Raw genomic sequence first — 23,698 nt, 5'->3', positions numbered from 1 at the left:
TTTTGTAGCTTTCTTGAGCATGTAGTTTCAGCTGACAAAATATTATTAAATTTTGATGAGTTTAAGATTGAAAAATCTGACTATAAAGAGGGGAGAAAAATAACTTGTTATACTAATTAGTTTTGATGAGAAAGTTTACTTACAATTGTTTCATTATTTTCACTCATTTTAACGCTGGTAGCAAAAGGAGGTTCTTCTTTAACCAACCCCTTCTTGGATTCATTCAAATTTTTAAATTTTAAATCAGGATCCGCAGTTCTTCCAATAAATGGAAGCAAGAAGAATATTAAAAGAAAGCCGAAATGCAACATAGTGATAATTTTACATTATGTTTCTCAGAATAACTGCTGTTTTCACAAAATTGCAATTTTAGTGATTTCAGCAAAAAATTTGTCTAAAATATAAAATGGAACTTATAATTCTTAACCGAGTATCTTTAACTTGTAGGCCTGAGTTTTTGTAAATATTCATGCATTTGACATTGCATGCATGTAAACATGATTACATGCAAACGAATGTATGTACTTAAATTATAGTTTTTGATTATTTTTGCTTATTAATTCATGTGTATTATGCAATAAGTTTGCATGCTAAGATTAGCCTGATTTTTTCTAAAATAAACTATTTAACAGCTTATATTATAGCCTTCATATATTTAAAGGAAATTCAAAAACTAATTTTCCAAGATCCTTGAAAATGAAAATTCACTTTATATTTTTTGTTGTGTTTTTGCTAATTGCCTGCCAAAATATAAGATCCGAAACCATAAGAATGAGTGGTAAGAAATTGAAAACATAACTTGGTTATAAACATTTTTTAAATTTGCTCGTATTTTAATGCAACCGTATATAAAACAAATGAATTTCTCAGAGGAAATGAGCAATCGAAATTCAACTCATCATAATCACACTAAGAACGATCCAAGCACAGTAAGTTCTAAGAAATTACTAGCTCATGATATTTTTTTTACTTGAACGTGAAAATATAAAACTAAAGCGTGTAAAAAGTCTTTTAATTAGCTCTACCTTAAAATTTATTGAAAAAAGGTGTGAGGAACTAAAAATTCCTGAAACAACGTTGAAACCTGCTCCAGTAAGTAAAGTGTAGGATATTATTCTTAGCGGAATACTAACAAAAAAAAAACTCAAATCATTTTAGAACTGCTGCCAATCTTTGGTTGCTCTTTTAGAACTGGGAATGTTGTGCTCTAAGACGGAAGCACTTAAACAAGAAAAACCAGACATTTTTAGTCTAGCATATAATGATGATATTTGCTCAACTGCAAAGAATCTCAAAAGTCTCGATGATATGGAATCAGAGCTTGTGGTTTCCTCATGCGTAATGCTTGTGGAATATCTTCTTACTCATAAACAAAAAAGAAACCTCAAATTCGAAGTGGGCTTCCTTCCTGCCCCCCTATCCTTGATATCTTCTGCATCAACTCTTGGAAATTACGAATTCAAAGGCAATGGTCCATGTGCTCTTACATTAAGTATGTATTTTATAAAGACTTGTGGAAGAGCTTGCAATGTAAACAGACCTATAGTTGCTGGAGTTTCGAGTATTCCAGTGTCATGCATGTCTCAATGCTCACAGTACTCAAAAGACTTTTGTATGGTCGGCTGCAAAAGATATGGTTGTTCCGTAGAATACTATGATTGCATGAATTTATTATGTGGGACCAGCCCTTAATAATGGTATTAAATTGAGGGAGTAGCAGGCAAATAGAAAATGATTTATATACTTACTATAAAATATTCTATTGCTAAATTTAATCAATGGATTCAAAGTTTTAATCAGAATAAGGCCTAATTATGAATCAAATCGAAGAACACATGTTTCTGATTTGATTAATGAAACTGGTAAACTGCTACAAGTATCTACAATTTTATCTCCGCATATGAAAATTTCATTCAAATTTGAATCTACTTTCAATATAATCTTGATCTTTTCTAGTACTTTTTTAATAGGAACATAACTTTGAGTGCATATATTAATTGGTTTAAGATGCTTTTTTCCTCCTTTTCCTAAGCTTCTATTCTTGTTAAGGGGTTCCTTGGAAAGGGATTGGTTAATATTATCGCGAAGTGATGCTGAATCAACAAAAATGGTCATGTATATCTGACAGTCCGCAATAGAAATCTGTTTCTCAGTCAGATCAGATATAATTTCTACATCATGTTTATCAATATCATTCTTTGAATAGTCAGATTCTTGAGTTTTTTCAAGTATTAAAAATGCATTAAATTCGTCACCCCTAATTATTTCGAGATCCAAAAGATGGTGCTTCTCGTTATCTTTTGAAAGAGCTAGTAGCTCTCTCTTTGATGCATTATGTTCCATTCTAACAAGAGAATAATTCTTTCCCATGGATTTTGCTATTTTATTCACTTCTGAAATAAGTGTTTCCAAATTACATGGCTCAAGCTCGCTAAATGTTACGTTAAGAGTTAAAATATCTTTAATATTGTTCCGTTCGATTTCATTAGTAAAATTTGATACAGGTAATGTAATTTGTTTGAAGTTTACCTTATAGTTGCAATGATTTATATCAGTTCCTAAATAGGAGTCATCAGAATCATTAATGTCTATTTTCTCAGCCTCTACTGCTCTTTCTTGTCCATCATTATCAATTCCCTCATCGCTTAATACAAATTGATGTTCTTTGTGATTAGATTGTCTTGGTGGTTCGTCATCAGAGTTATATATAGCAATTTTGCCAGCTCTGATGTTTTGAAAATAATCAGACTTTAATTTTTCATATTCATCCCCAACATTAAAATCATAATTATTGGATAAAGGATTTTCAATGGTTTTATTAGGTTCTAAAATTTCATCTTCATTCAAAATATCATCTTTAGATTTTAATACTTTAGTTTCTAAGCTTTGTTGAGTACTGGGACCTTGACTTAAATCAAGATTTTCCTGAACATCCAGCTCAGGAAGCTCAGGAATATCTTTTTCTATTGGAGTCATTGGAAGCTCTTCTATAGGTAATTCTTGAGTTTGATGGTACTTATCTGATTTTTTATCTTTGGGTACATTTTTAAATGTAACAGAGATTTCGTTCCCATTTTTTATTTTTAAAGAACTGAGTTTAGCTGTTTTGGGTGCTTCATTCAAAATAATTTGTGTTTCTAAATGACGAATCCTTTCAATTAATATACCTGGATAAGCATAAGATATGAGTTTGTGGATCATTTTTATTAATGTTGAGAGCTTTGAGTTTTTGTTTATTTTAAGAGCTAAACTCGGTAAAAGTGAGAGTTTTCCATCTTTATCAGCAAAAAAGTTCTTTGGAGTAATAACTAATACAATTTCATTATTGCTCTCTTTTCTATGCTTGTCGTATCTCTTATCTCTTAGAGTTGCTCCAATAGCGTATTCATATTTTCTTGGTTTTAATTCATCTTTGTAAATATCATTTGTGGTGATTTTATAACTTTCCAGAACTCTTCCTCTTCCTCCATATTCTGGATCAAATAATCCTTCAAAGTCCAAATCATCAATTGAATGTTCTTCTGCTCCTCTAAATGAAAAATATTTGTCTAATGTGTCTGACTCTAAGTACCGTTGCTTTTGCTTCACATAGTCCATATCTTCTAGCAGTTCTTCCACTTGATTTTTTAATTGATCCTTTCTCTTAATTTTTTCATTTTGGTTTTTTTTGTCGTATATTTTTCTATATTTATTGTATCTGCCATCTAATTCAGGCTTTTCAAATAAAGGGCTTACGCCATCTTTAATATCCTCATTTGTTCTTTGTATTTTTGAACTGGGGTTTTGATGATGCTCTAGCAAGTCATGATTAGTATTAAAAGTTCTAAATCTTTCAAATTGATTTTGAATATTACCCAAAGAGAAAGAGTATTCACATAATAGAATTATAAAAGAAAAAAACAGAGAAATTTTAGTTTCAGTTTTCATCTTTGTGAATATTCGATCAATTTAATTTCTGCTTTACAGATAATTGCTAGATCTAGGCAATCGTTATTAACTTTACTGTGATATATTGTTTTATCCCTTGAAAATATAAATTTTAAAACTAAGATTCTTATTTAAGATTAATTAATACTTTATAAATTAATCTTTTATGTTGTTTTATAGGAATTTAGTATATTCGTCTTTGTGATACTCCGCATGCATTACTATCTTTGAAGATCATGGCGCCATTTCCATTAGTTTGCAATCAATATTATAAGAGTAAATAAATATATTTGAATAGAATAAATCATTGAAAAATCAGAAAGAAAATTAAATATGAAGTTATACAAAAAATGAGGTGATAAAAATATACTACTTTTTGGATATCAATTGTATTAATAATGAAAGTAATTTAGAAAGGTTTATTAGAAAAACTAAATGAGAAGATTTACCCAAAAATTAGTGTCATTCTTGATCAGTTGTTAACTCATCATCCGATTTTAAATCAGATAAGTTCTCTAGCTGCTCCATATATGCGGCTGTTTCCGATATAGAATTGAAAAGCGTATAGATAGTATTTTGGTCAGAGCAACGAATGTTAATTTCGGAAAAGCGGTGACTAGACTCCAAATCCTCATCACTGTCTTCATTAAATTCAGGATCACCTAATTGAACGTATAAATACGGATTATCTTCAGCTTTTTCACACGATGAAACTGCGTTAACAATAATAGATGAAATATTTATGTAGTCCCCACAAGAGAATTTGCTGGGAATTTTTGAATTCTGAGTTGAATATTCAGCATCTTTAAGAAAAATTAGTCTATAATCTGTCAATAGTATGTCACGGTTTAAAAAACCCAATTTTTCTTTTCCCTCATAATCTAATACTAATATATCACAGTTCTTATAATTGTCTTTAACATATTCATTTTCCCCCAATAAATCCTGCAAAGTTGTTGCTGAAGACAATTTCACCTCAAATATTGTCATTTCTTTGAATTAATTTTCTTCAAATCCCTTTTAATATTCACTTTTATTTAGTTCTTCTAACATTATTGTAAATCTAATCTTGACATGAAATTTGGCGCCAAGACTCAGGCGCCTCCGCTTTTTTTTGCAATTTTTTAATCTATAGTTGTGGGTAAGGTGAAGGACAAGCGAGAATTAAAAAGGAGTAATTTGATTAACTTAAAAAGAGAAAAAACTCATTGAAATTTTCTAATATTTATATTTTTCCTTGAGGAGTGGACTTGATATGACGGTTTCCTTAGTTTCGTGCAATTTGCCTGCACAAGAGCTGGCATTCACAAACTTTGCATATGTAAGTTCTTCAACATATACAGCTTTAAAGAATCTTTCTAACACGCAAAGTGGAACTGGGCAACCTCGAATTTTAGTTAAAAATCTTGTTTTGAATATTGAAGTAGATGAAAGAGTTGCTCATGGGGAATTAGCATTAAATAGATTGCATCGCCAATTTGCTAGGATTGAATCAAGGGAGAGAATAGAAGTTGAATTAGCTGTGGGATTTGGAACTACTGGTAGTGAAGCTGCAAAGAGCATTGCTGGAACTCTTTTGCTTGAGGCAGAATTATTTGTCGGATCTAGTCAACAGCTTTTATTAGATGGTGAAAGAATAATTCCAGGTATTTTACAAAGCATACGTAATCAAGTAGTTACACAAGGCCAAAAGGTATCATATTTCTATAAGGAAGAGAATTTATTGTTACTATTGACAGTAAAAGATATCTTATCTCTAGATAGCCTATTATCAAATGGCAATAAGAAAGAACACTCTGATTCTAAAAATTCTCATTTTTTAGTAATTGACTCTACAAACATGGAATTAACAGGATCTAAAACAGGAACAGTTAGATTTCAGAATGACCACAGAAGTGCTCCGACCTTATTCAGACATCATTTCAGTTTTAAGGACATTGGTATTGGTGGCCTAGACGATGAATTTTCTGTCATTTTCAGAAGAGCTTTTGCAAGTAGAGTTATTCCACCAAAGCTACTAAAGGAGTTGGGAATACAACATGTTAAGGGCTTGATTTTACATGGGCCTCCAGGTACAGGAAAGACTTTAATAGCCAGACAGATCGCAAAAGTTCTCAAAGCTAGGGAGCCCAAAATTGTGAATGGACCTGAAATTTTAAATAAGTATGTTGGACAAAGCGAGGAAAACATTAGAAACTTATTTAAAGAGGCAGAAGATGAGTATCGTCAAAAAGGAGACTTTTCTGCACTACATATTATTATTTTAGATGAGCTTGATGCCATTTGCAAAAGTAGGGGAGCAGGATCAAGTGGTTCAACAGGAGTTGGTGACAGCGTAGTTAATCAGCTATTAAGCAAAATTGATGGAGTTAATAGCATTAACAACATATTATTGATAGGCATGACAAATAGGTTGGATCTCTTGGATGAAGCCCTTTTAAGACCTGGGCGCTTCGAGGTTCAGATTGAAATAGGACTGCCTGACTCTGAGGGAAGATTGGAGATTCTTGAGATTCATACTAAGCAAATGAGAGAAAGCTCCAGATTGGCAAATGATGTAGATTTAAGTGCTTTGGCACAAGAATCTGCCAACTTCTCAGGTGCTGAGCTGGAAGGACTGGTAAGGTCTGCAACATCCTTTGCATTTCAACGCCATATTGACATGGGAGATATGACTAAGCCAATGGATGCTGAGAACATTAAGGTTTGCAGAAGTGATTTTGAGTCAGCATTAGAGGAGGTGCAACCTGCATTTGGTACTGACGAAGATGAGTTGCAAAGTTTAGTTCCTAGAGGAATAATAAAGTTGGGTAGTGAGTCACAAAGGAACTTAGAGCTATTAAAGAGGCTTTCCGAACAGATCAAAACAGATGAGAATCTTTCTACATTGGCTGTTTTGTTATATGGAGATAAAGGAACGGGAAAGTCCGCCTTGGCTGCTCATATTGCAATTACAGGAGGATTCCCATTTACAAAATTGCAGAGTCCCCTCCAATTTGTGGGTATGAGCGAGTCAGCAAGAAGTCAAGAGCTGAGAAAAACATTTAGTGATGCTTATAAGAGCGATATATCATGTATTATTCTGGATGATATTGAAAGACTGATGGACTTTACTGCTATTGGCCCCAGATTTTCAAATATTGTATTACAGACTATTATGATTTTAATTAAGAACAGAGCACCTAAAGGAAGAAAGCTTCTAATACTTGCAACTACCTCTGAGTACGAATTTGTTCATACTTCTGGTTTGGCTGATATTTTTAACTTGTCGATTAGAGTTCCTTCAGTTGAATCACAGGACGTTCCAGGAATTTTAGACTACTATCAGAATGGATTGTTCACACCTGATACTTTAACGAAAATCTCGGATTCTCTTAGGTTCCCAGTACCTATCAAAAAATTACTATTTGCCCTTGAACTAGTCCAACACAAATTCAAGAACTCTTCAACAATCTCCCACCAAGACTTTTTAAACTCACTTCATGATGTAGTAAACTAGCATCTGAAAACCGTTAAGGTACAGCGAATGGGAAGAGGCAAAGCAAAGAAACATAGACTCCTAATAAATTTAACTATTAAAATCGATATCCTTTTATATACTAATTAGATACTTGGGATAAAGTAAAGAGTAAACCCTCAAATGTCTCAAAGTCTGATAATATTCGATGAGTATTAAGGCCAGGAACAAGAACTTATATACTAATCTGAAAGGTAAATAGTATTAGCCCACTTCTAGTAGCAAATAGCCGACATAAGAGTAAATACATAGTAGAACCTCGTAATGTAGTCATAGCAAACCGAAATGAGACATATTTTTTTTCTTGATTTTGGTGTCCCTGCAAATAGTTCTTGAAGGAACTCCCGATCCCACCCGAACCTGAATAACTCCAGCATACTAAAATTAACGGTACGACTTCTGAATACGAGCACGGGCACCTGGACCTCCGAATTTCTTTGGCTCGCATCTTCTTGGATCAGCAATGACCAATGAACGGTCATAAGAAACGAGGATATCTCTGATTTCTTGTTTTGTTGCTTCATCTACAAACTTCTGAGTGTAAGCAACAATTGCCTTGGCTAAAGCCTGACGGATTGCGAAGACTTGAGATGTGTAACCACCACCTGACACTCTGATCCTAATATCTACTCCAGAAAAAATTTGCTTTCCTAATAAGAGAATTGGCTCAAAAGCCTTAACCTTGAGTTGTTCTGGTTGGATAAGATCCAAAGGCTTTCCGTTAAAGTGAACTAATCCCTTTCCTTCTCTGCAAAGAGCTACTGCAACAGCATTCTTCTTGCGACCAAAGGTCTGAACCATACGGCTTTCCATAGTCATCCTCTAAATATAGAATCAGAAAAATAATATTATTCAAGAATTAAAACAAACCAACTTAATCCAAGTCGATTATTCTTTTATGCAATTTTTTCCTCCTTAATTCTATTTAACTACGATTTTTTCTTCCCCCAATTATTATTTATTTAAATAATTAATATTTTAATATTGATGTCTTGAGACGGCGCCTAAACCATGCACGTCTTTTTTGATTAATATAAATTTTTTTTTGTATGAGACGAGACGCGGCCCAAATCAAATAATATTATATTAAATACCGGCATTGTTGATTTCTGTCTCGTAATACTTTTTTATAAGAAATTAATAGGAAAGAAAATTAACTATAAATTAAATATAAAATTAGAGTAAATTTGTATTTAATATTATTTATTATAGTAAATAATAAAATATTAAGAAAAAAAGAGAGCCAACAATTATTTTGAAAATAAAGGCTATAAAGACTGCTTTGAATTTGTAATCGAGACATCTTTTCGAAAGCTTAAATATTTTATTTTTAAAAGGTATTCAACTTTCCTTCTAGTATTAAGTTGGAAAGAAGTATAGAAAGGAGTCTAAGGACGAATATATTTATATATATATAGATTCATATAATAGAAGAATAGAACCTAAATCTTGATTAAAGATGCGTCATAACAACGTTATTCCCAATGTGCACTATCACAAAAACTACAAACGCTGGATCAAGACATGGTATAACCAGCCAGGTAGAAAGCAAAGCCGCAGAATTGCTCGTCAAAAGGCAGTTGCTGAGGCAGGCTTTAGACCTGTTGGAATGTTGAGACCAATTGTCCACCCACCAACACAACGTTACAACATGAAAACCCGTCTTGGAAGAGGATTCACTCTTGAAGAGCTCTCAGCTTGTGGAATTAACAAAAAGGCTGCAATGAGCATTGGAATTGCTGTTGACCACAGAAGAACTGACTTATCTGAAGAGACATTCCAAATCAATGTTGACCGTCTAAAGAAGTATATTAATGGAATCGTTCTTCAACCAAGAAAGGGAAAGAAGACTAAGAAGGGCTTCGCTGGTATTCCAAATGACTCTGCTAGAGAGGAGTTCAAGGCCTTGAAGAATGTAAGCCATGAAAAGGCTTTCCCTATTAAGGCCCAGACTTTGGCTGTTAAGGTAAGTATGTCGTTATTAACTCTATAGATTTAAATTAATCACTTTTTCTTATAGACTCACGTTATTACTCCTGAGGAGAGAAAATTCAGAGCATTCTCTACACTACGCAAACAATTTATTGAAGCTAAGAATTTTGGAAAGAAGGCTACCAAAGCTAAAGCTTCTGCCTAAAGAGATTTAGTTTATGATTTTAGGGTGATAATAGAGGGAGGAAAGGTTCCAACTCTGGTAGAATTCGCAGATATCAATAGTAATATTGGTCTTAATATTAATATTTTAACTAATTTTCTTGTGAGGGTTTTTCGGCGATTTCTTCTAATTTATTGACTAGAGGGTTTATCTAACCTTTAGCGTGAACCTTAATCAAGTTCATGAATAAATGCATAAATGAATCCGTAGTTGGGAAATTTGCACTAAAATAATAAATTAGTGCATCTAGTTATGAGTATAGACTAGAACAATATTGAACTTAAGCTTTTATTGCAAAATAAGGTGCTTGGAGGTCCTGTTGGCTTGTTTAATGCAGAAGAAAAGACAGATGAGTGGTTCAGTGATTTAATACAAAGACTAATTTTCTTTGATAAGATGAATCTTGAATATTGTAAAAGTTGATCTTCCTGGAAAATTAAATTTTCGTCTTCGAAGTTATCCTTTTCAAAACCCCTAATTTGGAACTTTCTTAAACATATCTCCAGTAAAGTAATTATATTTGATTTGGATTGTTTACAACTTAATCCAATCTTGCATAAAGTTGATATAATAGCTTCTACTAGGTAAATATTGTCCAAATATTTGTATACATCCTTCAAATCATCTTCATTCAGAATTTCACTCATTGTTCTATAAATTTTGTTATTATAATATTCATTATTTGTAAAATGGTCAATAAATGCCATTTTTCCTCCTTCGCCGGTAGCTCCACCACTAGAATATACAATACTATCGATAGTATCGTCTTCAAGTTCATCTTCTGAAGCAACGCTATCAATTTCAAGAGAAGAGTCAGAAATAAATGAAGAATATGAAGAATCTGAGCATTCACTTAAAGCTTCATCCATTAAACCAGTATTCGAGTCTGTGTCAGTTCCAGAGTTGCAGTTTTTCTTGTTTAATTCATTGTTTACTTGATTGCAATTCGTGCAACAACCTTCTATCAAAGACTTTAAGCTATTAATTAGCTTGAAAATTTTTGTTTCATGTTCTTCAAGAGAATTATCGTCGATCTTTGAAATAAAAACTTCTCCAATCGCCCAGCAAATTGGAGAAATTATTACAAGGTTAGAATGAAAATCCAGTTTTAATAAATTTAAAACGACTTCGAAAACCTCATCAGAGAATAATAATTCATTAAATCTAGTAAAAATGAAAGTAATAAGCTTTACGATCTTTTCATAGATTTCTTGAGAATAGTTTGCTCCTTGGTGGAATAAATAAGGAAATACCTTTAATATTCCAGAAATTAATTTGGCAATATTTTTCTTTTCTATACTAATTATCGACTCATCTGAAAGTAAATAATCACTCCCTGTTTGTTTATTGTGGCTTTCAAGTGAGTCAATTAAATCATTAATTAACAAATCAAGTAACTTAATGCAAACATTTAAAGCTGTCATAGTGTGTAATCTTTTGTTTCCTGTATAGTTAGAGTTATATATTGATACCAACAAAAGATTAGTTGAGAGATCAGAAATAATATGCATTAAATCAAGTTTTCCCTTTTTTCTATTATCGGAATATATCTTAGGGTAAACCAAAATTGAAAGGGAATTCAGGATTCTATTATTAGGCTTGATGGGGCTAATTACTGCTTTGAGATCATTAACATCGCAATTAACTTTCTGTGGGAAGAGAGTTATCAATGGCATACAAATTGCACTCAAAATAATCTTCATCCAATTAGCTAACCATTCATAATTAGGCATTTGGATCTTTAAGTTTTTAACACAATTCATAATAAATACAAGAATTGGTTTGGCTGATAAATCTGGATGATAAGCTAGAATCCTTGTAATTACTCCCAAATATTTACCTAGAAAGGATTCAATATTAATTCTAGATAAGCTATTGAGAGTGTTGGGATTACAAATCATAGTTATAAATAAATCAATTGTATATGAATCCAGTAAATTTGGGAACACAACATCCCTGAAGATACGATCCCATGATTCCATCAGTAAATCACAATCTAAATCATTTCCAACTTCCATACTTATAACTTGAGTAAAAGAAGTCATAAAAAATGAGGAAACCCTTTGCTCAGTGTTTTTCAACTGAGAGACATGAATGTCTAATAACTTTTTTTTAAATATAGATCTACATGGGTAATAGTAATTTGACATTTCTTGAATTAAAAAAATAGTTTCGGAAGGAATCAACTCCAAAAACCTATTAATTCCTGAACTAGAAAATGAAGGATTTTCATGATCTTGTTTAGTTGAATTTAAGCCTTGTAACTCGAGAATCCTTTCTATTTGATTTAACATCCTCATAATATAGGCAATAATTAAATCATTTAAGCTTGAAGAATTTTGTATTACTTTATTTGAGTCTTTAAAATTGCTCATGCTTATAATTAAATTTCTTAGCCCAGAAACGATTTGAATATGAAGGAAATGGAAAGGGAAATATATATTTGTCTTATTTTCCAAGGTAAAGATATCATTTGAAATGCTTCCATCTAGTTCAAATATTTGTTGTAAGACTGCTTGTGGGTTTTCTTTATGCTTTGATTCGAATACTTTGTCACTGCCTTCACACATATTCAAACTAAACATCTCGGTACCAGAAAGCAAAGTTGCTATAACTGCTTCAAATGAATTAATAATAAAACTAATATCTAAATTAAATTCTTTTAATTCTTTCCTACCAGACTCAATTCCGAATTTAGTAAAAATTCTCGTCAAAGCTGCAATGCTAACTCTTGTCAGTGCAAAATTATCCAATGCTTGATTAATTATTTCAGTTGGAGTCGTTTTTTCGTTTTTTTTGGAAATAAAACTCTCAACTATTTTTGTTTTTTCAATAATTGTATTAAAGCCTACCAAACTTGAAGTTCTTTTACTATTTGCTTTAATTTTGTCCTTACTTGAGTTGAAATTAAACGAATACCTGCCTTCTAATATTCCTTTTTTTAAAGACTCGAAATTTGTAAAAAATAGGGGCAGGAAATTTAACAATCCTAAATTACTCATCTCAGGGCTAGTGATAGAGCTTAGCTCTTGAAACTCTATCTTTATTTTACTGTCGCACATGGCTCCAGCTACTCCAGATTTTACATTTCCTATCAGATAGTTGAGATTTTTTACTAGTATCTGCCATGGAGCCTTCCTGATAAACACTTCCAACATTAATGGTTTGAAATCCTTCTCAAATTTGTCCGCATAGCCATCGAATGTTTCTAAAAATAAAGGAGAAAGCTTTCCCAAAGATAATTCACTTAATAATGATACACATACTATATAGAGCCTCGGGGTTAACAAAATGGGATAGCTGCAAGTTGTTGTGATCGCAAAGATTTCTTCTGTCAGCCTACGTATTACATGGCTAAGCGGATTGTTTGGCCTTTTTTTTCGATCATCTTGAGAAGCCAATTCCTGATGGTAAATACCAAATGGGTCTTTGCTTGCATGCAAATTTGCAAGCACACTACATGCATATTGCTCTAAGACTTCCCCACTGTAGGCACCTTCCTCTGCCTTTTTCATCAGCTCATTGTAAAGAGATTCCAGGAGCTCAAGCGCAGTAGCCTTAGCCATATTGATGATCAACTTTGCCCCTTATTGGTCTTATACTTTTTAAAATATTTTGCTACATAATAATTCTTATTAAATATTAAATTAATACAATTGGCGCCAACAATCAGGCGCTCCTTCTTTTAAATATTTACAGAGCAAAAAGATTATTCTGAGGTATCGAGATTAAGGCAGGTTTTAAAGAGAGATATCTCAAACAATGTTTTTCTTTGTGGAGCTTTGGAGAAATATTTCTGTCAAGCCAAGCCAGCTTGGCCCGAGATATAATGAGCATATAGACGATATTTTAAGAAGTCAGGTACGTTTAAAATGAAATTGTTACTTTAGATTTGAATAATTACTTAATCTCAGGTCGAGGGACAACGAGCACCTCCTTATGGATACGTTGTTTGTGTGATCAAGATCATCTTAAAACAACCTGGTAGAGTGCAAGATAGCACAGGGCTTATAATTGTGCCTGTGAAATATCAGGCTATTGTTTATCGTCCAATTAAGGGAGAAGTTGTAGATGGGGTTGTTGAGAGTGTAAATGAATTAGGAGTTATCGTAGATTGTGGTCCTCTAAAAAGAGTTTTTGTAAGCCAGTCAGCTTTACCCGAAAATATGGTCTACAAAAGCGGAATCGATGGTCAGAGCAGTAGAATATATATAGATACAAAAACTCAAATTCAAATCAAACAAAATTCACAAGTTAGACTTAGGCTAAGGGGAGTCAACAATGAAACTTTGTCAGCCGTGGCAGAGATGAACAGTGACTTTTTGGGGCCTATAGATGATTCCATTCAGTAGTATAGTTGAATTGCAATTTTCATTGGCTAAAGATAATTAAGCATTATTATATTAACAAACCATTCTTTCATTTTTTAATTAGGAATCTACTCTAATTATTGTTTTTAATTTTATATAGTCTAGCTTAAGCCAAGACATATTAAAGGACTTCTAAGATTTATGTTAGATTATAGATTACATTCCATATGAAAGCATAGAATTTGCATATTTCATTGCTGGAACTGGTGGGTGTGGAACAGCATAGAACTGAACAAAGTTAGGTTTAAGGTCGTATTCGTGTATTTTTATAAATGCACCTTTGTTACCCATAGAGTCACAATAATTTGGTGCAGAAAAGACTGTAATACATTTTCCATCATGATCAACGCTATAACCTTCTTGTTTAACTTCATGGCTTCTAATGATGTAGTCCAAGTTATTAGTTTTAAGAAAATTGAGCGTTACATCTGGTCCAAAATTACATCCCACTCCTCTAGGAGAAGGAGACCTTCCTTCCTTTTGTTGTGGATCAGACCAAAGTAATGAAGACATAAATCCGGAATCAGCTGGCTCACATCTAGAATAAAGCTGTTCAATGTCACTAAGTTTTACATTATCTTCTGAACAAAGACCTCCATGCACTACGAAAACTTTATCATTAATAACATGCGCCAAAGGAAGGAAACAAAATGCTTCACTAATCAAATCATAAAGACCTGAGTCATATTTTGCTAAGACTTCTCCCTCAAAACCATACAACTTGTTCAAATTCTTTGTTTCATGGTTACCTCTAGCCAAGTGTACATGATATGGATACATAATCTTTAAAGTAAAAAGCACAAGAATTACTTCAACAGAAAATGACCCTCTATCTACGAAATCTCCATTAAACAAATACCCGTTGTTTACAGAAGGTAAACCATTAATATCAAAAATATTCAAAAGATCAAAGAACTGGCCATGGATATCTCCACATACAGTAATATGTTCCTGTTTACCAATATTAATTCTGACTAGTGGCTTAGAAGCAACCTCTTTAAGTACTTGTATTAAATCATAAACAATCATATATGCGTATTTTCTATGCAACCTATTTTCTGGATTCTTTAAAAAGTCAATTAGCTCAGTAACAAATGACTCTCTAATAAGAGAAGCATCTGGCACTTTAGGTATAACAAATTCTCTAGATTTCAAATTAGTTTCGTTGCCTGATTGGGAAAATTTTGAATGATCCGCCAAAGGTTTATAGTGAGGCCCTGAATAATCATTAGAAACCACGAAACCAGGCGCACTGAAATCTATAGTCTCATGTATCAATTTTGATCTATCAGTTGAAATTGCATCCATAAACTTTTCTTGTTTGATTAATTTGGTACAAATTTGAATCTTTGATTGAGCATCTCTGTCATTCTGAGTTAAATTTAAAACCATCATAAAATCTTTTCTTGCAAGGGAATATTTAAGCAAGTTGAAATATGCAATACCTCTTCTATAATATGCCTTTGAAAAACTCGGGCAACATTTGATACTTTCCCCAGAATCCTCAATTGCTGAGCCAAAGTTCTCCAGCCTAATGTGACACAATGCTCTGTTAGAATAGTAGATATGCAAGTTTTTATTTTGGGTTTCATTTGAAGCTTGTGAGGTTTTTATAGCCAATGTATAATATTCAATAGCTTCGTTATATTTGCCAGATTTAAAAGACTCATTTCCCTTGATTTTGTATTGCTCAGAAACTGATTCATTCACGGAATTTGTGTTCTCATCAGACATCTTTCCTGCTTCTCTTCTTTAGTTAATTATTATTTGCAGCTTGTATTTACTGGCAAGAAATGCCAAACTTTTCTGTAATTGTTCTTACGCCCCAATTCCGTCACAGTTGGACAAACTCGTCCTATATAGGCGCCATAGATAGGCGCCTATATACTAACATGTCAGTGTGAACTTTTAATATTTGAAAAGAGTAGTTCTAATTGTCAATTTAAATCTAAAAATTCAAACAAGTAAATGGGATTTATATCTAACTAGGCATATGCTTGTGTTAGCTCACTACTGGCTTTGATAACTTTGTCAATTAAAAATTAGATTTTTGTTTTAATCCTTGGCGCCGCCTATTTTAATTTTATTTGCCTTAGTGACTACAAGAATATAAATGGCAAAAGAGAAATTTAAAAGTTCAATTAATAGCTCAAAAGCTATATCTCTGCTAGGCGAGGGCCGGGTAGGAGTTGCAACATCTTTATGGGGAATTTTTTCCGAGTTTAACGTTCCATTAGGCGACCCCGATGCACTTCATACCAAAGAACAACTAACCATATCTTCCCTTCACTCTTCCTTCGTCCCAATTTTTACCAATATGTCTAAGAAAGATGTTTTGACTAGAATGAAAGGACTGGTAGCATTTAAAGAGCAACTTTCTCATCTTCTCGAAACCCCTGATCAAGAAATAGTTTGGGAGCCTGTTCTTTCTAACTATACTTATATATATATCAGGGTTGGTGTGTATGATTCAGATGTAAAAATAAGAAGGCTTTCAAATGAATGCTTGTCTCTTCTACACAAAATTGTTGGTGGGAAGAGATTAGAGAAGTTTTGCAAACTTTTTTTTCCTGCTCTTTGGCTTTCTTGCAATGATCTCAAGCCAGATGTATCAAAATCTGCTTCAGACTTCTTGGAGGCACTAATTGGGAAAGACAGGCCAGAAAAAATGGTTAAAATAATAAATTTCTGTTTAATATCAATGTTTGATTTATACGGAAGGTTGCTAAGCTGTAATTTAAAGAATATTAAAGGTGAATTAAATGCAAATGTTTCATCACAATCAGAAGAGGAAGAGCTATTTGACCGAATCATATCTATTTCTATTACATCTGTTAGAAAAGTTATGGAAGCTATGCAAAGCGAGTCGTCTTCTTTGATTTCCTTTCAAATCGCATCTCATCTAATTTTCAATTCACTCCCTCCAGTGGTAAGCCAAATTCTTGAAAAATCAAAAGCTAGTTTTTCTTGGAATACCTTGCAAATGGGCACCCTGTGGAAGTTTATCACAGGTAATTACAGTAGCATTATCAGGGTAGATGCCATTCAGCTTTTGACATATTCAATGACTATCATCCTAAATCAACTTAAACTGAGTTATCCCGAGAATATTAATAATTTATCAAATCATACTCCCCCCATCTCTAAACTCTTCACTGATGCTCTCAAGTGCCTAAGTGACACATCTAATTCCAATGTTCAAGCTGTTTCTCCAAATCTTATTTCCGCTTTTTCAAAATTATTTCCAGAAATTTGGAATCAAGGCCCTAATAAGTTATTTGGTTCTCCGATTAAATACTTTACAAAAACTTTATTGATGTGTCTAAGTAACCCTAATCAAATAAGTGGTCGCTCATTGTTTTCTGAATTGCCATATATAATATCAAACATCCCATTTCAGGTTCTATTAGATGAGTTCTCAAATCTTAATAATGAAATATATCTAATAAATGAAATTATAAATAAACCAGATTTTTATTTTAAGACATTTAATGAGCTCATGGCATTCTTATATGAAAGCATTCAAAATAATAGCTTACCTTTACTTTGCCTGATCCCTCTTGGTATTGTTTTACATTTGGTCAAGTTTACCTCAAACCCTGAAAGTGGTTCCATTGTAATATCTATAGGAACTCCAAATACTGTCTTATTAAACTGCTCACTAGAAAGTTATTACACAATTTTGTTGCATTTCTTACACAAAAAGTTTATTAAAATTGACGAAAACCAATTTAAACTTAAAGAATTTCTAATTAACTACTACGCAAAGATCATTTGGAGTCCAGTAATTTTCATTCTTACAACTAACAAAACTGCTTCAAGTTCTACTAATTCATCAATCCACTCCAAAGCTCAATTTAAAATCAATGAACAATTTTCAAACATGATGATAGATTCCTTACAATATCACAGCTGGTCAGTAGAACAGTGTAGGGAAAGGAACCTTAATCATTGTATCTCTAATTTAAATGACTTTTTAACTGGTTATTGGACTAGATTCTATATGAATCAAACAAATAAAGACCAAACACTTAGATCTGGATCATTAACAAACCAAAACTCCTACAGAATCATCATATTCTTGGAATTATGTGCAATTCTCAATAAACATGACTCAGAATTTATTGATCATGTTTTGCTCTGGCTTGAAGAAACATCACATGAAACCTTTTTACATATTAATCTTCTGGATAGAAATAATGTTGATTGCGAATGTGAAACTATTACTACAAGATCAAAGCTGATTAATAAAGCTGTTACAGAAGTAGTCGTTAAGCCAATTGATGGCAAAGAAACAGAAAATTCCCAGCAAGTTATTAGTTTATTTTTAAATATGTTTACGGATTTGATAGAAATACTTTCGAAAGAGCAACTTGAAACTAATTTTAAAAGAGTTAATATTATATACCAAATTTTGGAAAATATATTCACGCCTTTTATTTTAGCTCTTTCTCAAAAGGAACTTAACGAAAGATCTGTTCTAGAAAAAATGATTTCCATTATTATTGGTAATACAGACTCTTTAACATCCATCACGATAGAATCTTTCTTATATAAGCAGCTAACAGAAAAAGAGACATCTTTATCACAACTTTTTTTGGAAGCAGTATGCAAAGTGTTCCCCCAGGTTAATGCAAACATATTAGATAGAATTTACAAGATATTCTCTTTTTCTCAAAAACACAATATCAAGACTGACAAAGCGATTAGAAAGAATAAAGAAAGCAACATAAATGGTGAGAATTCCTACAGATTAGATTTCAAGGAGTGCTACATTCATTTGTTTGTGGAATTGAGTAAAACCTCACTTGTTAATCAATCAAATTCCTTTTCAGATTTTTTAATGAACCTAGTTATAATGGAGCTCAAGTCAACTCTTACAAACAAATTAATCTCAAATTCAAATATAAAAGAAGCGTCACAGATTGGAGTTTTATTAATTAATTTAATCAATAGTGACAGTATTATTTCTGAGGATTTTGTTAATGAGCTTTTATCTATACTAATATACTCAGATAATGATTTTTGGTTTGAGAATCCAAAATCTAGAAATATTTTGATCCCTTTTATTGATTCTATTTTTTCAAAAAGCCACAATTTGATTAATTCAAGATTCAGAGCCGAAATTTCAAGGCTGGAAAAGATTCTTCTTTTTGAGGTATTTAGTATTGGTGATGAGATTCGCGATAATAAAGTTATATCTATTTTTAAACTAACTCTTTTAATTGACAGGAGTTCAAACAAAGGCATAGAAGCATCAAACACCTGCTATAAGGAGAGTTCTGAAAATGAAATTTTGTTCAAAAGACTTGTGAGAATTTTGGCTTGTTTAAACAGTTCAATAACTAATCAAAGTGTGTGCTTACAAAAAGATGTATTTGAAACGGGTTTTAAAATTCGAAGATTCTTAAGAGTATTTAAGGAAGTAGCTGATTTTTCCACTTCAGAATTAAATTTGAATAACTTTGATAACATTAAAGATCCAAAGATTAGCTATTGGCTAATAATCTACACAGTAAAGCATCTCTTTATTTCTGAAGAATCTATTAAGCTGCTTTCATGTTCAAAAGAGATAAGCCTAGATAAAGAATTGTTTTTAACGTTATTCAACATTAGTGAATTCATTTCTGAAAGTGAGGAGATTAGTTCTTTAATTTTACAATTTTCGCAATACTTGGTATCTGAACAAATACATCATTTGCCTGATTTTCAACAAATTAGTAATACTGCACAATTCATTCTCGGAGAATATAGTAAACCAGAATCAAGATTCATTATGACTTTAGCAAGTGATTTCTATGTTTATTTATTTGAACTAATGAGTGACAATGAGAGGATGAAAAATGAATATCTTTCAATAATTATTGACTATTTATATTCTAATATATTTGAGAGCAACTCAATTTCTTTATTTTTGTCATTAATCAAGATTAAACAGCGAGGCATAGAATTACCAGAAGCATACTCTGAATTATCAAAGAGAATTTTAGATGAATTCAATATTGAAATGAAAAATTTGTCAGAATTCAAAGAGAAGAATTATATGAAAATAACTCGCTTAATACATTGTGCTAAAGCTATTATTATTGATGAGGGTCTTCCAGAATACAAAATAGAATCTGATATAGATATAATAATGACACTTATAGAAGCTTTAGCAGAGGAATTGAGTAATTTAGGCAATACTAACTCACTAAATATGTACAATTTATTTGGACTATGCAATCTAATGGCAGTCCTAATTGAATTGTTCGAAGAATATTTGACAAATTACATTCAAGGAAAAGATATTCAAGATAATATTGAGCTTGAATTTCAGTATGGTAATTTAGAAATTTCTAAATTAATGATTAGACTTTCTTCATCTATTCATTATTTAGTTGGGAAATTCTTTGAAATTTCGACTTCAGAAATATATAATAACACAAAAACAGCCAAAAAGTTGAATGAGTATTCAATTACTATTCAATATCTGGTACTAAATACTATTAAACTTTCCTGCAGTATTTATCAAAGACTCAAATTATATCCAGAAGGAGAAACAATACCAGATGAACATAGATTTACAAGTGTTACAATTCAGCTAGAGACAAATGTTTTGAGCACTTTCGACAAATTTTTGGGGCTGCTCTCAACTGTATTAATGTCTAAAAACAATTTTACAGTTGATACAGGATTGAGAATATTTATTGAACAAATGGTAATATTAAAGAATTCAGAAGATACTGGGAAAATGTGGATTTTGGCCGTTCTTGAGTCAAAATTAGGTAACATTAAGGGAAATGCTATGGAAATTTCAAAATTATTAACCACAAACTCATTAAAGCTTCACTCGCTTGTATTATTAATATTAAAAGAGCATAATTGGCATAACGTACAATATGAATACTCTGATTTAAACAGTGCCATATCTAGTATAGAGAAGCTTGATCACTGCATAAGGGAATATTTAATATCTAAGAATAAAGATAGCGATTTTGATGAAATTGAAGATCAAGACCAGGATGAACAAGAAGATAAATATGAAACTTTACATGCAAATATAAATCATGAAACGAATACCTCTGAATGCCTTAATAATCCTGAAAGAAAACCATTAATTTTAGATTCTGACTCAGAAAACTTTGAAAGAGGGATAGAAGTAATAGCTTCTCACTGGAGAAGACTGATTGGACCTTCTTTAGCTCAACAGCTATTGGAAACATACTTTAGCGCAATTAACGTGTCTTATTTTGAAAAAAAAGATGATCCTTCAACAGAAATTTCTGGAAGCTTAAGCTTTTTGAATTCAATATACATAGATGCTTCGCAAAGATTAGGATGCTGGAATTTCATTTTACCAAAATTGATTTCCGAGGATTTTGTTATTTGCACTGATAAAGAAAACCCAAACATTAAAACTATAGAGAAGAACTTAACCCCTTGTATTGAATCATTATTAGAGTTAAACCCAATAGTAATAGGAGAAGCGGTCAGAGAAAAACAAGTGAATCTTAAATCTGAGGTCAATAGCGACTTCCTTCCTTCGTATCTAGAAGACGAAGATGTTTCTATTTGCCAGGCATTGCAATTCTTTGTTAAAGGAAGAAAAAGCTCAGAATTAATTCAAGATGAGATAGTTTTAAAAAATACAACGTTTTCCGGCTTGGTGGATATTTTAGATGCCTCTGATGTTCTAGAAATCACGCAAAAAACCATTAAACTGTCCTTAATTCATGTTTTGGTTGAGCTTGCTTTTCAAACACTGGTAATTTTGGAGGATCACATCAGAGTCGAAGAAACAGGTAATTCCATAGAATCATACTCTAACAAAATGATTAATTCTCAAACAAACTGGCTGGCATTATTCAAACATTCTTCAAACAATGAAAGACGCAAATTACTTACTGCTAACCTCGAGGAGATCCTTCAGTTGGACCCAAACTCAAATTCAGAATCAATGGTATGGGACTCAAGCAACCTATATTTTACATGGCTTCTGGCCACTAGGATAATTCTCTCTCTAACTACATATTTCCCAAGAATACTACGCGAAATATGGTTGCGCAATTCTAATAATAAAACTCAAGCTATTCTACAAAAATTGGTAATTAACTACTTTTCGCCTATCATTATCCCAATAGAACTCAATCATATCCCTCTAATTATTGAGAAAATGTCAAACCCAGATAGGAAAATCACATTTGATCATAATGTATCATCTAGGGCAATTAAAATGAGCTATTCTGAGCGTGGATTCACTGCGACGCTCTCTTTTACTTTCTCCCAACATCATCCATTAGTTATTCCGAAAGTGAATATCCCAAGTGTTGTTGGAGTGTCTAAGAAACAAAATTCTAACTGGCTCATTTCTGTCATTAAAGCTGTTAGGTACAAAAATGTCACTCACGCCATTCTAACGTGGATAAATAATTTATCCTTATACTTGGATGGCGTGGAAGACTGCCTTATCTGCTATTCAATTGTGCATCCCCAATACAGGTCATTGCCGAGAAAAAGATGCCATACATGTAACAATATTTTCCACTCTGAGTGTATTTACAAATGGTTCAGAACGTCAAACAAAACTACATGCCCACTGTGTATTTCTTTGATGCACTGAATTCCCACATTTGCCGCCATAAGTGACCGCCTAAAAGTGTGGCTTATAAAATAGACCTGCGTATGTATAAACGAAGCTTAAAAGAAATATATTTGAAATGTACTTGTAATAAAATAATTGATACTAATAGTTAACTATAATATCAAATTGTTTATTTTAATTTGTTTTCAAATCGTTAGTCTAAATAATATTATGCGTAAATTTATTTAATATTTTGTTTACACAAAGGCGGAATCAATAGATTATGTAGACATGACTGCGGCAAATTTATTCAAATAAGTTTATCTTGTACCAATAAATACCTAGTCTAAAAAGGTTAAGATTTAAATAATTTTTAAACTTTTTTCAAAGCTAAATTGATTATTTGTTTATTATTAAATATTTAATATTTAAAATTTTATACGGATTTTCTTGTCTTGGGTAAAATATAAAGCAAAGTAACAGAGAATAATTAAAGTGTAAATAAGATCATGTTCAAACTTTAATTAACGAAAATTAAATCTATTAAACTAATAAGCTATATATCTGTAACAAATTACTATAACCATCTACTTATTAAGTAACCATTATATATTTGTATATCAATATATGAGTAAATGTTAAGTACATTCAACAAAGCTTGTTGAGATAGTTGATTTTCAATTGTTAAGTAATTAGAAAATAATTAATATACTAAAGCGATTGCATTGTTAACTACCTTTTCAATCCCGAATGTATTGCAATAACAGTAATCGTTTGTTTCCCTGACATGAAGGCTTTTTTAAGTGTAATATTGATATACATAAAAATTCAGATCGTTCGGATGTTTAATAATCCTTCTGCATATAGACTCAATAATAAGTAATACACAATTGGGATCTATAACATAATTTGGTCTTGTACCTGACCTTTTTCTCGAAATTGAATACATCGGAGATAATAACAGACAGTTCTATTGGCCAAGAATCGAAAACATTGAAAATAAGGATTTGTCCGTTATTACCTCCAATTTACAAATTTGTATTTTTTTGAGACCCTTCTCTTTTAGTCTAGACTTAGATTTTTCTTGGGTTAAATCAACTTTACAACTAGATAAATTAAGAAAGGCCTCAAGAATACGAAAAGTCTGGTAAGTCTGATTTATATAG

General features: G+C 31.9%; 10 protein-coding genes across 10 annotated transcripts; 5 read left to right on the top strand and 5 right to left on the bottom strand.

Moving 5' to 3' along the window:
• Nucleotides 1-1,197: 1,197 nt before the first annotated feature.
• Nucleotides 1,198-1,692, top strand: cgd2_3040 (hypothetical protein; the record flags this gene model as incomplete). The annotated part of the gene is made up of 1 exon (XM_626498.1): nt 1,198-1,692. The coding sequence occupies one exon, from the start codon at nt 1,198-1,200 to the stop codon at nt 1,690-1,692; it is 495 nt and encodes a 164-aa protein (XP_626498.1).
• A 120-nt stretch (nt 1,693-1,812) lies between these two features.
• Nucleotides 1,813-3,927, bottom strand: cgd2_3030 (hypothetical protein, signal peptide; the record flags this gene model as incomplete). The annotated part of the gene is made up of 1 exon (XM_626497.1): nt 1,813-3,927. One exon carries the CDS (start codon nt 3,925-3,927, stop codon nt 1,813-1,815), a length of 2,115 nt encoding a protein of 704 aa, XP_626497.1.
• A 462-nt stretch (nt 3,928-4,389) lies between these two features.
• On the bottom strand, nt 4,390-4,917 carry cgd2_3020 (hypothetical protein; the record flags this gene model as incomplete). Its single annotated transcript, XM_626496.1, has 1 exon — nt 4,390-4,917. The coding sequence occupies one exon, from the start codon at nt 4,915-4,917 to the stop codon at nt 4,390-4,392; it is 528 nt and encodes a 175-aa protein (XP_626496.1).
• A 265-nt stretch (nt 4,918-5,182) lies between these two features.
• Nucleotides 5,183-7,426, top strand: cgd2_3010 (N-ethylmaleimide-sensitive factor (NSF1)-like AAA ATpase involved in vesicular transport; the record flags this gene model as incomplete). Its single annotated transcript, XM_626495.1, has 1 exon — nt 5,183-7,426. One exon carries the CDS (start codon nt 5,183-5,185, stop codon nt 7,424-7,426), a length of 2,244 nt encoding a protein of 747 aa, XP_626495.1.
• A 402-nt stretch (nt 7,427-7,828) lies between these two features.
• Nucleotides 7,829-8,263, bottom strand: cgd2_3000 (40S ribosomal protein S16; the record flags this gene model as incomplete). The annotated part of the gene is made up of 1 exon (XM_626494.1): nt 7,829-8,263. The coding sequence occupies one exon, from the start codon at nt 8,261-8,263 to the stop codon at nt 7,829-7,831; it is 435 nt and encodes a 144-aa protein (XP_626494.1).
• Nucleotides 8,264-8,903: 640 nt separating this feature from the next.
• On the top strand, nt 8,904-9,581 carry cgd2_2990 (60S ribosomal protein L13, putative; the record flags this gene model as incomplete). The annotated part of the gene is made up of 2 exons (XM_001388192.1): nt 8,904-9,410; nt 9,465-9,581. The coding sequence occupies 2 exons, from the start codon at nt 8,904-8,906 to the stop codon at nt 9,579-9,581; spliced, it is 624 nt and encodes a 207-aa protein (XP_001388229.1).
• A 281-nt stretch (nt 9,582-9,862) lies between these two features.
• On the bottom strand, nt 9,863-13,165 carry cgd2_2980 (hypothetical protein; the record flags this gene model as incomplete). Its single annotated transcript, XM_626493.1, has 1 exon — nt 9,863-13,165. The coding sequence occupies one exon, from the start codon at nt 13,163-13,165 to the stop codon at nt 9,863-9,865; it is 3,303 nt and encodes a 1,100-aa protein (XP_626493.1).
• Nucleotides 13,166-13,361: 196 nt separating this feature from the next.
• cgd2_2970 (DNA-directed RNA polymerase II, putative) lies at nt 13,362-13,951 on the top strand (the record flags this gene model as incomplete). Its single annotated transcript, XM_001388191.1, has 2 exons — nt 13,362-13,460; nt 13,514-13,951. The coding sequence occupies 2 exons, from the start codon at nt 13,362-13,364 to the stop codon at nt 13,949-13,951; spliced, it is 537 nt and encodes a 178-aa protein (XP_001388228.1).
• A 174-nt stretch (nt 13,952-14,125) lies between these two features.
• cgd2_2960 (phosphoprotein phosphatase related, putative) lies at nt 14,126-15,703 on the bottom strand (the record flags this gene model as incomplete). The annotated part of the gene is made up of 1 exon (XM_001388190.1): nt 14,126-15,703. One exon carries the CDS (start codon nt 15,701-15,703, stop codon nt 14,126-14,128), a length of 1,578 nt encoding a protein of 525 aa, XP_001388227.1.
• A 379-nt stretch (nt 15,704-16,082) lies between these two features.
• cgd2_2950 (ring domain at very C-terminus of large protein) lies at nt 16,083-22,571 on the top strand (the record flags this gene model as incomplete). Its single annotated transcript, XM_626492.1, has 1 exon — nt 16,083-22,571. One exon carries the CDS (start codon nt 16,083-16,085, stop codon nt 22,569-22,571), a length of 6,489 nt encoding a protein of 2,162 aa, XP_626492.1.
• Between the last annotated feature and the right edge of the window lie 1,127 nt (nt 22,572-23,698).

The sequence above is a fragment of the Cryptosporidium parvum genome, chromosome 2 (genome assembly GCF_000165345.1).
Source record: "Cryptosporidium parvum Iowa II chromosome 2, whole genome shotgun sequence".
Classification (NCBI taxonomy): domain Eukaryota; phylum Apicomplexa; class Conoidasida; order Eucoccidiorida; family Cryptosporidiidae; genus Cryptosporidium; species Cryptosporidium parvum.
This window is presented reverse-complemented; position numbering and strand designations above follow the sequence as displayed.